The sequence below is a fragment of the Polypterus senegalus genome, chromosome 6, assembly GCF_016835505.1.
Source record: "Polypterus senegalus isolate Bchr_013 chromosome 6, ASM1683550v1, whole genome shotgun sequence".
Taxonomy (NCBI): domain Eukaryota; kingdom Metazoa; phylum Chordata; class Cladistia; order Polypteriformes; family Polypteridae; genus Polypterus; species Polypterus senegalus.
Window position 1 is genome coordinate 133,528,899 of NC_053159.1, and position 14,590 is coordinate 133,543,488.

The 14,590-nt window shown below is 39.0% G+C and overlaps 1 protein-coding gene across 1 annotated transcript in view; it reads left to right on the forward strand.

Annotated features, from left to right (window-relative positions):
• nxn (nucleoredoxin) overlaps positions 1-14,590 on the forward strand; it is a 133,016-nt gene that overhangs the window by 87,135 nt on the left and 31,291 nt on the right. The window contains exons 3-7 of the mRNA XM_039757236.1: positions 4,801-4,934; positions 6,198-6,298; positions 7,290-7,396; positions 13,540-13,719; positions 14,029-14,153. Of these exons, the coding sequence (XP_039613170.1) occupies positions 4,801-4,934; positions 6,198-6,298; positions 7,290-7,396; positions 13,540-13,719; positions 14,029-14,153 (647 nt within the window). The remainder of the gene's footprint in view (positions 1-4,800; positions 4,935-6,197; positions 6,299-7,289; positions 7,397-13,539; positions 13,720-14,028; positions 14,154-14,590) is intronic.

Consider the following 14,590-nt stretch of genomic DNA (forward strand, 5'->3'; position numbering starts at 1 on the left):
CATGGTTTAAGCTTTCAGTGCTCCTTTCTTCCTCCTACAGCCCCAATGAAACACAGGTTAGGTAATCTTAAAATTCCAATCTGGTCCAGAAGGAGTATGTACATGAATGTGCTCTTCAATGAACAGGCATTCCACCCAGAGCTGGTTCCTGCCTTTACACTTTTTTGTTTATTATTTATGTTATTTGTATCTGATGTTGTGTTCTGTTATAAGAAGCTCCAAAGCTACCGAGGTACATTCCTGTACATTAAGTAGTGGAAAATAACCGTGATTTCATTCTGACTAACTTAAACTGTAGACTTTTAACTTAAACTTGCAAGTTTTTATAAATCCTGTGTGTGTGTATATATATATATATATATATATATATATATATATATATATATATATATATATATATATATATATATATATATATATATATATATATATATATATATATATATTCTGGCCTATATAATATATAGTGGAAGCCAACCACAGACAGACACCTCCATGTTTTAAACAGCACACGTTTATTTACACAGTTACAGTTGACAGCACACAGTGCCCCTGCACCAATCACCCTTTTTTCCAGTCCTTTATCAAGTCCTTCACTACCTTCACTCCTATCCACTTAGCTCTGTCTTCTTCCTCCCGACTGCAGCCATTGAATGGAGGGAGGCGGCCCCTTTTATACAGTCCCGGATGTGCTCCAGGTGCCTGATGACCAACTTCCAGCAGCACTCCCCAGTGTGGCAGAAGTGCTGCCCTTGCACCCGGAAGCACTCCGGGCATAAACCATCCCTGGTTTGTCAGCACTTCCTGGTGTCCCGGAAGTGTTGTCCCCCAGGGATCAAGGACCGGCCAAGTGCCCAGGAAAAAGAAGCGCCACTCTCCTGGTTCCTCCTTCCTCCAGGCATCCCGGCCGGGCACGTTTCCTGGCCATCTCTCACTAAATATATATATATATATATATATATATATATATATATATATATATATATATATATATATATATATATATATATATATATATATATATATATATATATATATATATATATATATATATATATAGTATTGAGTATATCTTTCACTTTTACAAGTGCCCATATTAGGGGAATTGTTGCCATTCAATGATAGACGCTGACTGAGGCTCCTGTCCACTGCTTATACAGCAGCACTGTTTTGCTTTTGTTTTTATCAATAAATCTTTTAAATGGCAGTCCACAGATTGCACCATCACAAAGTGCCTTATGAAACAATGGGGCTACAGATCAAAGGCACATGATGTAATGCAAGATTAGTCAGAGGTTTTTTCCTCCACATGGAAGGGTATGCTAACTGTTTTTATTACATGTTTTCATGAGATAAGAGTCTTTATTGTACTCTCTGCACTTTTACTGTTTCTGTTTACGCCCTGGTGGGTGGCAGATTTCATAGCAGTTTGTGTGCACGGAGTGATAGGTAATCAGGCTTAGAAAAATACAGAAGAGTTTTAAGAATTGAAGATTTATCTCTGCCCCTGTAAATCTGAATTAGATGAAGCAGGAATTTGATGATAGGGTGGCTTTAACTGTGAAAGCATGGCAGACCAAAATCAACTAAATTTGATTTATTTTACTTGAAATAACTTTAAAAGTTGTCTTTTTTTAAGAAAAATGTTTGTAAGTAAAAGTTTACTGTGGTAAAGGGGGTTTTCACCGGTGACATTTTGACTTCATGTTTCAGAAAAAAATTAAAATAAAGTAGGGAAGACAAATATCTAGTGTATTTGGTTAAAATGTTTTTGAACAATTGAATCACCAGCAATGAGACCAGAAGTAGTGACATCCCATCTGCCTTCAGTCTCCAGCACTGAGTTTGTTGCGTGTTTACTGCTGTCAGCTGAATACCAATGTTAACTTTATTCTTTAAATACAGTATTTGACTCCTGGAACATAGACATGCTGGCAGCAAGAATGGCAGAATTATGGAGATGATCATGATATCCATAGGTCTGATTTTCCATCCATTATCCAACCCGCTACATCCTAACTACAGAGTCACGGGGGTCTTCTGGAGCCAATCCCAGCCAACACAGGGCGCAAGGCAGAAAATAAACCCCAGGCAGGGCGAGTCTGATTTTTTTAGTGTTAAATGGCATCATCCAGAATCTGAATAAAGTACCTGGGGAAGTGAGTTGGAGTCTCTGTGTGAGGAGTGCTACAAATTGACAGATATAAGAGCTGAAGAACAATAAATAGACATGAAAATCGCATGTTTGACTTCCACGTTCCATGCACCAAGTCCTTGTAATGGATAATTAGGTATAGTTATAATTCATTGTTTATGTCTTTAAAAACAGTAAATATTGGCTATCATTCCATACAAGTTGACAAAAGAGCACATATACTGTTAATTCTCTTATCGCAACTAAGAGGTTCATACGGTGCACCTAAACATGTAAATCCCTGGCAGTTGATTCATTATTAAATTAAAAAAAACTATCGATATTAATAATTCTAAGAATAATAATAAAGCCATTTTCCAAGGATATGAAGCACATCTTTCAAAGGTCAAGGGTTTTATTCAGTGTTTTACCTTAAAAGACATGCCATTTGATTTCAGAAATTCATCTAAGAAAAAAAAATAAATAAATGTATACACCAACACCCATAACATCCCCTTCATTTAAAGGAAATACAAAGAAAGTGGTGTTTCACTATATGTCTCCACTGCGGTTATGAGACTGTAAGACGCAGAACCACCTGTTTATTTGCATTTTGCCCCATATTAAGGAGACATCCAGATTGTAGTCTGGGTTATGAAAGCATTATGGATGAAGTTTTCTTTGTTATAAATGTCTTCTAGAGTGTTACCAACTATTAAATGAAGGAAAGATTATAGTAGTTCAAACTGTGAGAACACATTTTTTATATAATTTTAAAGTCGAACAATAAGATGTAGAATATGTAAATTCTCCCTGATTCTGCTTAAATTTTTCTCCACTTACTCCTTTTTTTAGTTGCCAAAGATTTCAAGATCTTTTCGATTTTCTCTAAACTAGATTTGAGTAAGTGAAGGTGAACGTGATTTGAGCGGGATCGCTTCCTAACTTGTACCCAAAGCTACTGAGATAGACTGTAGCCCCTGATGGATGTCTCCAGTTCACCACTTCTTTCCCAGGGATGTAGTGAGGGAGGCTTCCTGCTCCAAGACTTAGATACCTTAGATTGCCAACTGCTGTAGAATTTTAGTGAAGCTATGAAAATGGTGTCTACCTTTAATGTTGACGATGAGACAATGTGTATCCAATCACGTTAGGTATTCTTCACATTTTGGGTATCTTTTTGCCAGCATTTCCTTGGAGGTTTCTTTTTTTTATTAATTTTATTGCAATCCATACAAAGCAATCAAGTTTTTACAAAAAGAAAAATTGAGTTAAGAACAGATCGATCCTCATGCCTGAGAGGGAGAGCAAGCCAAACGGCGTTGAATTTAAGGCTTGTAAACATAAACTAAATTAATAAATTCTCTGTGCTTTATGAACTTATTTTAAAATATTACTGATTAGATCCTGCCATGTTTTGAAAAAAGTCTGTACGGATCCTCTAACTGAGTATTTGATTTTTTCCAGTTTCAAATAATATAACACATCGGTTTCCCACTGACTTAAAAGAGGAGAGTTTGGGTTCTTCCAGTTTATCAGAATGAGTCTGCGTGCCAACAGTGTAGTGAATGCAATCACAATTTGTTTGTCTTTCTCCACTTTAAGACCCTCTGGAAGAACCCCAAACACAGCTGTTAATGGGTTAGGAGGGATTGTGAGTCCAAGGCTGTCTGAAAGGTAATTAAAAATTTTGGTCCAGAATGATGTTAATTTGGTGCAGGCCCAGAACATGTGACCCAGTGAGGCTGGGGCTTGGTTGCAACGTTCGCAGGTTGGATCATGCCCTGGAAACATTTTGAGAGTTTTAGTGAGACAGATGTGCTCGATATATAATTTTGAGTTGTATAATGGTATGCTTTGCGCATATGGAGCTCGAGTGAATTCTCTGCATTGCTACTTTCCACTCCTTTTCTGATATATTAATTGAGAGATCTTTTTCCCAGTGTCCTCTTTGATCTTTGAAAGGGAGGGATTGTCCTTGAGATTGAGCAATATTTTTTCCAGTATGGATGAGGGTGCAAGATGAGGAAAATCTGGAAGGTTCTGTTTAACAAAGTTCCTGATTTGAAGATAGTGAAAGAAATGTGTAGCTGGAATGTTAAATTTGGAATGTAATTGTTCATAAGATGCAAAGACGTTGTCTATATAAAGATCTCTAAGCAAGTTAATTCCAAATTTTTTCCAGATATTAAAAACTGCATATGTTTGTGAAGGTTGAAAGAGGTGGTTCTCTTGCAGAGGTGCCACAGATAGAAGCTTCTCCGTCTTAAAATGCTTTCTACATTGGTTCCAGATTCTAAGTGAGTGGAGCACAATTGGGTTATTAGTATATTGCCGATAACTTGTGTTTATTGGAGCACAGAGCAGGGAATACAAAGAAGTACTGCAGGATTTTACTTCTATTGCTGTCCAAGCCTGAGTATGTTCTTCTATTTTTGTCCAGGTCCTTGGAGATTTCTTAACAATGGCTTTTGTTTCCCAGGGAAAAATCTGTGGGATTATAATTTTCAATTTGAGAATTTTGCAGGAGCGGCCTACTTCAAGGAGTTATAAGTAGCCTGGCCTGAAACATGTGCCTAAGTAGACAGGAGCATGGGTTCAATAACTTGCATATTTAATGTCACTTCTCTGGTCTCCAACAATCTGTCTCTATGTCCCTTCATTAGGTCTGGAATTCCCATGGGGACCCAAGCCTTTTGGTGAGGTGGTGGCTGGACCTTTGGTTAGAAACAACGGACAGTCTACAGACAGCAGCACGCTGGAAGGATCTTATGTCGGAGTTTATTTCTCTGCACACTGGGTGAGTGTTGACTTTGGAGGTGCACACATTAACAACACAGGACCATAGAGACATACTGGTCAGTGTCACAAACTGATAGAATGCTTTTCAAAGTGCTTGAGCTGGCTTTTTGAGATTTCAACATGGCTCAAAACACTTGCTTCATCTTAATTTCTTGTCGCCTGTCAATAAGAGAGGTAGAGTGACTAGTATCGACATTTTGCTTATGTAAATAGATCAGAGCCATTTGCAGCTTCATAGACATGGTTAATCGCTTTGCAGCTGGATGAAGATCAACTGAAGTACCGGTTGTCGTAAAGGATATCCTGGAATCTAATAAAATGATTTAGTGCTGGACCCTGGGGCCTCCCCTCTCTGTGCGCTTAGAGCATCTTGGCTATAAATCAGCAGGCCTCGGCTTCTTGTTAACTTCTAAAGTGAGATGAAGTAGTATTGCTCTCATCCCAGCTTACACCGCAGAACTATAAGAATGCATTTCTTTCCTACTAATTCAGCTGAAGGAAGACTGGGCATTTGTTTTGTTGTTGAGCCCTTGTGCTGGTGGGATGATGGGCACATGCTGTATTTCAGCAAGGTGCTTGCAAATTTCTTTACTCCATCCTCATGACCTCTCAAGTAGCAAAGACCTCATGGCATAAAGGTTTGAGGTGCAGAAGCAGACATCTAAGATACATATGAAGGTGAATGTCAAGTTTTTTTGTTTTTTTTTTTTGTTGCAGCAAGCTATTGTGATCTTTGCCACACTTCATTTGCTGATTTGTTTTTCCTGAATGAGTTTCCAGCCTCATAGACATGTTGTACCAAGAGTATTAAAGGTGGAAAACATAAATCTAAGTGTAGCCCATTGCTGCGTTTCTAGCTTTAATGGTGCAGTGCCATTTTTGGTGCTAGCAGATCACAGCAACAGATGTCTTCACTTGGCCATTGCTCTGTAAGGCTTAAAAATTCAGAGTTCTTTTCATTAGCTTACTGACTGTTGTTTTTCTTTTCCAAGAGTTAGCAATTATGGTAGGTCAGCCATTTGTTCATTAACCTTAAGCAATTGAGAAAACAGCACATGACCTCAAGGCTCGGAGTTGTAGTCTTCTTCTTGGGCCAGTTTTGTGTTTATGTATATGATTTCAGCCCCTGGACATGTGCCTCTCTCTACCAGTTTATTGCTTTCTTTCATCTCAACTCTGAGAATGTGGGTTAATATTTTTTTGTTTGTTTTTTTGATTATTATTTTTTTGCAACTAATCCTTTTTAATTTTCTTCTTCTAGTGCCCACCGTGCAGAAGTCTCACACGAGTGCTTGTAGAGTCATACAGGATGGTGAAGGAGTCAGGAAAGAAGTTTGAGATTGTGTTTGTTAGTGCTGACAGGTGAGATAGATGAGGAGTTTACCTCCATCAATTTTGAAAAATCTGTGGCTCTTGCAACCAGGATGATCTTTGTCAAAAAGCTGTCTTCATTCATGTGTGTTATGCCCCTAGCATGAAAGATGTTAATTCCATAGCAGCATCACAAGTGCCCATTTTCAGGAGCCCAAGCAACTGCCGAGTTTGTCACTTAGGTTTGGTTGTCCTTCAGAGGATACTGAGATGCACAGATGGCAAAATGTTTGAAGCAAAGAAGCTTCCAGATCAGCTTTGGACTACTAATGTATCCCAGTTCATAAATGTTTTGACACACTGAGAACTTCCTTTTCAGAATCCAATTGGGAACAATCAGTCTTTTCTTCTGAAACATGTTTTCAGATCGCTTAGTGTGATTCAGTGGAGACTTAGTGCACAGTGGAAACAATCATTAAAGCCAGAATGTCCCAGGTAAGCCACTGATTGAGTAGTTGATACCAACCACCATCATACACGTTCAGGCTGTAAAAGTGTCTTCCAACCTAAAAAATATTAAGTCAGTATTCGGCTCCTAGTGCCACATCCCCTCACCTTCATGTGGTCTGATAGATGTTCCCCAGTACAAATTCATCTCTGCCACTGACTCTATGCATGTTCTTCCACACCCATTTGTGTTGTGCAGATTTGATTGAGTTGACCCAGTTTGACATGAGGAGACATGCTGTTCAGCCAGTGAGTCCCTATATACCCATTGGCAATACTGTAACTTTCTCTGGCACACATCTTTGCAAAAGATGGAAACATTTATGTGGCTACTAATTAAAGCACATGTCACTTGCAAACTCTGCTAAATATATGACTTGTATGTGGGTTAAGTTCTAAACTGTAAAGAAATATAATAAAATGCTTAATATGTAAATATATCCATCTGCTATTAGCAAAAAACATCTCTAAAATTGTTTCTGATGTTTGTTTGTGTTTTTTATTGCTCTTTACTGAATACTTCTCCATTTGTCAGGTCAGAAGATTCGTTTAAACAGTATTTTAGTGAGATGCCCTGGCTGGCAGTACCATATTCTGATGAGGGTCGAAGGTCTCGGCTCAATCGACTCTATGGCATACAAGGTGAGTGAATCTTTCAAACTGTTTGTGTTTGTTTGTTTGGTTATTTATTTTTACTTTGGTAAGGTTCAGTGTAGCAAAGAATGCAAGCACTGCACTGTTAGAATGTCAGGAATGTGTGCTGAACAAGCCTGGGCCGGGCTGTCATCAACCCATCGGACACTGCAGCGTTCTGTGTACACTGTGTCTCTTACCGATAAGGGCTTTTGAGCAAATTGCTATAGATTGTTATCACACACAGGGAGAGCAGCTGATGGTGATTGAGCTCTGGGGTGAAGGGGATGAGACAGCCAGAAAATGGCCTGTTCGGGAATGCTTGGCAGCACTTCATTGCATTCAAATTGCAGCAGCTCACGAAAGGGCAGTCAAGAGGCGGGTGTGCCCTGAGGCTTGACTTCCGACTACAGCATGAAATAGAAGGTGGACAGCCCTGGGATACAAGGGTTGTTATGTTTAGCTTGTGATGGCAGTTATAGCACTTCTTTGTATTCAGTCTCACAGCTTGTGCTCCCATTTACAGCCCAGTGGCTTGTGTGTTACTATATTTAGCTTAGAGGTTTATGTTCCAGTAGGTGGGGAGGGTAGGGGTACCATTACCATACCATTTTCCCAACCCTAACACAGGGTCACACGGGCTGCTGGAGCCCATCCTAACCAACACAGGGCACAAGGCAGGAACAAACCCCGGGCAGGATGCTAGTCCACCACAAGGGGGTGGGGGTATTAAATTTTATTTTGCGTTCTGCAACTTTGCATCCAGTGGTGGTATGCAAGATTATATTTAACCCTGAGGTTTTTTATTGTTGCAATATAAAGGCTGAAAGAAAAGATATTTAAGAGTGAAAGAGTATTATGCCCCCAGGCCAATGTGCCCAATTACAGCACCCCCTTCAGTTGTAGAAGAGGGAGGAGGGGATTAGATTTAATCTCAAAACTTGTGATTGCAGTGAAAGTACTGGTATTGGGATGGAATATTACACTGAATTACATGGCCTACATTCTGCTGTAGTGGTGTTATGTTGAACAGCACATAAAATAGCAACAAGAATGTGAGGCCTCCAAAAGACCCACAGAACCAAGCCAAAGTCTTCACTGGCCTGCTTCAGATAGACCTCACCCCAGGCAGGCTGACCCCAAACTTAATAGACAATCTTCAACCTATCCAGGCCCAAGGAAATGGAGAGCAAGCTTTTAAAATTTAGAATACTTTAAATGTCCCAAAATACCTCTCGAGAAAGAAGAACTGTAAAACCTTTGGCTTGAGAAAATTGCAAAAAATAACAAACACCAGAAAAAGGCTCACCATAATAAATGAATCCTTTTCCAAAATCCAATAATCATAAACCCAAGACAAAAGCAAAGAATTCAATAGCTAGAAAAAAACAATATTTATGAAATAATTTGCTTTTTGAAAAAAAAACTACAATTAAGTACAATGAACCACTAAAGAATCTTCTGATCAACCTCACAATAAGTAGGATTGGGTGGTCTTTAAGCTGTGATATCAGAAAGGCTCCGCCTCTTTGAGTTCTACCCACAAAACAAAAGGGACACAGAAGAACAAGTAAGATATAGATGGTAAAGAACAATTAAATAGAACAGTGGTTACAAAAATGTATAAAATATAATAAACACATGACAAATATATAATAATAAACAGGAATTAGGTACATCAAGTATGTGTAATATTACAATGTCTGCTTCAGTTTTAATGTTTAATGTCTAACTATTCCTGATTGTATTAGAAATGTGTCATTTTTCACCCACTGATGGAGGTCCATAGAGGGCTCAATCCTTGGTAAAGGATCACAAATAAAAAATAACATAATATTCATAATCTCAGACCTTGAAATTCTCTAAAATGATGCCTGACATGCTTATGTTTAAAATTTGTCATTTTTAACCTTCTGGGAGTGGCTGTTAGTGGGCTAGGACCAACACTAAGAATCATATATCAAAAATATTTTCTCAGTCAGTGTCAGCAACCTCAAAATAGTATAAAATGATACTCCACATGCTTATATTAAGATTCCCATTTTTTCGAAGTTTTTTGAAAATAAGTACCTTTTGACCCCTTCTTTCTCATTAGGGGGTAAACCCCTGGGGTTGGTTGATGCACAAGTTCTTCTGATGATTTTTGCTGAAGACACATGTTAGTTTACTGTTTATCATCCATCCATTATCCAACCCACTATATCCTAACTACGTTTATCATACGGGTGTAATTTCCTGCACAAAATATGGCCCAAAAATTGCCTAAAGATTTGGGTGTAGTGGACCAAAAGTAGAGAGGAACCCCAAAAAGCTTGATGTCTTGCTTAACTAGACATTAATACACATCGAAAGACATATCACATGCGGGGATTTTCTCGTTCTGGTGAACTGAAGTGATTTCAAATCATTCATAACTAATTCTTAAGAACACAACATTAGCCAGCCTTGTGCCCTGTGTTGGCTGGGATTGGCTCCAGCAGACCCCCGTGACCCTGTATTCGGATTCAGCGGGTTAGGAAATGGATGGATGGATGGATGGTTGTAATTCAAGTTATAGCCATACTGTTGTCGTCAAGGAGGATACTGAGGTTAATTTATATTGAGTGTGATGGCTTCAGTTTCCATTTACAACCCTGCATCTTATGATGGAATGTAGAGTTTACTTTTCCAGCCATCTGTGAGCACTACAGTGGTGGAAATCACATTTAATTGCTTTGTCTTTTTCCCCCTTTTAGTTACAGCTTTGCAATGGAAGGAACAAGTCCGTGGGGACTGATTATTCCAAGTAACTGTTAATCCTGTGTTCCCAGTTACCACCTTGTTGAAAAATAAGAGTGGTAACTGGAAAATGTAGATAGTAAATTTAGTCCCAAGGCCTTTGTTCCCAGTGTTATTCTTCCCTAATAGGGAATAGTTTTGTGAAGAATACCGATAGAAAAAGTACTGAAAACACAATTTCTGAAATGGAACCATGCCAGCATTATGTTAATTTTGGTACCTTAAGTAAATGTTAGTTTACATGCTCCTTGTGCTCTATTATCAAACAGCACATTCAGAACTCTTAGTGTAACATGCCTCTGCCACATACCCACTGTTTGATATAATATAGTTATTTTATCGAGCTCAATACCACAAGAAGGTCACATCAGCACCCCTCCCTACTGTTCAATATAATAAATATACTTTATCGGTCTATAAACACAGAGGGGATAAACACCATCGCTGCCTCCCACTCTCCTCCTCCTCCAAATGATAAGTAGAATGCAGCAATGCAGAGAGGCATGCATGTATGCAAGCCAGGGGAACAAAGCTGCTGGGAGATGGGGAAGAGAGGGGGATTATCTGTTACTTGCTTCAGTATCATTTTGGTACTGGTACTAAGATTCAAAAACTGATATTAATACCAAAGTTGAAATTTTAGTACCTCTGTAACTCTAATAGGGAAGCCATTTTCAGTTCTAAGCCTTGCATTCTCTGCTCTCCCCCGCTATAGAAAATTAATGTTGGGAGGAATTGTTTCTTTCAGTCCTGGAGCCAGTGTTCCTGGTTACCGTCTTCTTCTGAAAGAGGATGGAATCTCAAGTCACCTTGACATGCCTCCTTCATGGCTTTGGTGTGTTTAGTAGTGTAGAAGGGACCTGGGGCCATTGCACAGTATTACTTACAGTCCTTGGTCCTGTATTCCCAGCTGTGAGTGGAGAGGTGATTTACATTCCTGAAGAAGCCTGTATTTTCTGTAGTTACTTGCTCTTCATATCCAAGGTCTGCATTCTTAGTTACATCTTTGCTCTATGGGGACAGATGATTTTTCACTCCTGAGTTCTGTAATCCTAGCATCAGCTGAAGGTCAGTTGGGAGGATGCATGATTGTCACTTTTGTACCTCTGTTTTCTGCTAGTGCTCTGAGACAAAAAAGGTAATTTTAGTATTTGCAGCCTGTTTTCCCAGGTAAACTGAGGGGAGTTTTAACTCCTGAAGCCTGTATTCCATTGCTCAGTGTGGTTGACAGGGGAGATCATTTTCAGCCCCAAGGTGCGGTTTAGTTTCTCTGACCTGAGTAGCATTCAGTTCTACTGTCCTTCCCAGATTGAGACCCTTGATAGTTTTGTGCTAGTCATGCATAGAGTGCTGTCCCTGGAGCTTGGGACTTACTTGACAGTATTACACTGGGTGTGAGTTGAGTAAATGCGGAGTGACAGAAGAGAATTGACAGTACAAAAGAATCTTTGTAGAAGCTGAACAAGAGGTCTGGCTGCACCCTCCAGGAGGCAGGAGTGAAAAAAGCAGCTTTTATTTTAAGGAAAACTTGAACCTCTCTGATTTATATCTCAAAACACAATCTAAATTGCACCTGTCCTAGAGTGGGTTTTTTTTAATGGGTTAGCGGACTGTGAAATAGTTTCACTAGTTAAGCCCAAGATATCACTGGTGTCCTCAGACCTTTTTGAATCAGTAGATCATAGAGCTCACTTGAAAATAATGCTTATACGCATTGTGTGAAATGTGAATTGGCAAAAGTAAAGCTGAAATTGATCAAACTCTTAGACAATCAGCACACACATGATCGTGAGACATTCATTGCTGATTTAAAAAAAAAATTAAGAGCTTGTCCATGGCACTAATAATTAACGTTTGATCATAAGTGTGTTGCTATGTGAATGGCATCATCAGAGTGTTATCTCCAAATGTGTCTTTTTAATCTGTTTCTTAATGCATTAACAGTTCAATCCAAAATTCCAAATGTCCTAAGTCAGCCAGTACCCTCCCTGGCTACATTGTGACACTCTACAATGCACAGGTCTGACGAAGACTGGTAATAGCACATTTATTCAAAGGTAGAATAAGAGCCAACAAAAGACAAGGTGAAGTTAAAAACAGTAGGAACTGTGACATTACTGCATCATACAGAAATAGATTTTCAGATGAGATTTAAATGCTGGGAATGATGTCTGTAGGTAGATCATTTCACATCTATAGCTAAAGGTTGTGGCTCATTATAGTACACTATTTTATATATCCTTGCAATTTTAGGCAAACCTCCATATTGAGATCATAGTGTTTGGTGTAGACTAGAGTATAGGCTAAATTAGGTCTCTCAGTTAAGAGGGGCTAGAGTCATATATGTCAAAGGGACTTCTGTAAAATCATCTCTAAAGTTAACTCTGTTATTCAGTCATGTGTACTAGTTCTAGTTTTGATCCTCGCTGCTAGGTTTTTTAATTAGCCTCCTTAGTGTTAGACTCGAATGTCACTCGTGCTGTAAAAACAGTGCTAAAAGCGTTAGTCTCAAGTTGACACTCAGGCAATGGTATAGATGCATCTTGCATTAGACCCAAGGATTACTCGGGCTGCACAAATGCCAATAGCTAAAACTTGGGCAATGGTATAGACGTGTCTTGCTTCCCAATCATTATCCAGGCAACGGTGTAGATGCATCTTCTCCTAGCCTCATAATGGTGTTTAACAAACACCTTTTATCAATACTGATGACAAGGTGAATCTGTCTTCGGGCAGTGAAATTGAAATGGACAGTGAAACTGAAAGTGATTCTTGTAATCTGAAAGTGACACCTGTGTCACTCATACATGTGCAGAGTGCTGTTCATATTATTATTATTATATTTTCTACACTTCTGACTTTGTATTTTTAGTGTTTCGCATGTTTTACTGTAGAAAGATGAGATTTAATAAAAATCTCATTTTTCATGCCCAAAAATCCAATGCTTTTTTACATTTTTTGAGAAAAAATGTAATGCTAAGGAAGTTAAACTGCAGAACAGTAACTGAAGGATTTGAACAACCTAAATGAATCATTATAGCAGTTCTTTCTGCCAGATATGATGAGTGATTCAGATTGTCAACATCCTCCCAAAGTTCCCTACATTATATATTATATATGTAGTAAGCATTAAATGACAAATAATTGCTGAGGATCTACGTGGTGTCTCTGCTGAGGGATCACTCAGAGTGTCTCCTCCCCCTCCCAGCAGCTCAAACATTATTCTTAGAGTGGTGGGAATTAGAAACAACGATTTCTACTGTTCAGCTAATTAGCCAGCTGGGCAGTACTAGCCTAAAAATGGACAGGAGTGGCATTTTTTCTTAATACTGATGCTCCCTCTAATGATTTTGTCTGGTGATTTCCACCTCAAGGTATTCCTACACTGATTCTGCTGGACACTGAGGGAAAACTGATCACCCGCCAGGGTCGTGTTGAGGTGCTCAATGATCTAGAATGCAGAGAGTTTCCCTGGCACCCTAAACCTGTTCTGGAGCTTAATGAATCCAACGCTGTGCAGCTGAATGAGGGGCCCTGTCTTGTCCTCTTTGTGGGTGAGTATGAGAGATGTTTAACTACTTCCTCTTTATGGCTGTAGACCTTATTGCCATGTGGGAGTTAACCAGATGAATAGTGACCAGTCTAGAACAGATTTTGCTGCCTTTATCCCTCTACAGTGGGTCACAATGTTTTGGAATACAGAATGACTTCTGCACCTGTGGTGTTGTAGATAGCTTGTACACATTTGTGGTTGGGTATGTCTCCACAATACTAATGGGGGCAAAGGACTTCTTTATAAGAGACTGTTGACTATCGTCATAAACATCTTGGGGTAGCCAATAAAATTGTGTTCTGCCATGCAGATGCCGAAGAGGAGGGAGAGCTTGAACCAGCCAAGGAGCTCATTCAGCCAATCGCCGAAAAAATTATTGCCAAGTACAAGGCCAAAGAAGAGGAGACACCTCTGCTGTTCTTCATTGCAGGAGAGGTAGGTTCAAGAGAGTTGGTGATGAAGTACTGATCTCTCAGTAGTTTGCATCGGACAGACCCAGAGTGACAAATGTAGATATGCAGGCTGACTTCAAATTTAAGTGATTGGAATGGAAATCTTGCTAAAAGGGCCACTGTGTTAGAGAAGCTGTCTTAGCAACAAGAAGAACATGAAAAAATTTTTTCTTGGACATTTTTCATACTATTTCTTCTTGTCTAGCATTGGTCACCGTAGACTTCTGTTCTATTAGAAACATCTTCAATCACTATTAATTTTTTGTTTTCTCAGCCATCACTATAAACCTTATAGGGTAAGTAACATATACAAAAATATCATTTTGGCTGGAGTATTAATTTAACAAAGCAAGTTTTTGAAAACAAATGCCTTCTATTTGGTCCTTATTCCTTAACTCAGTTAATTTTTCTTCTTTTCTG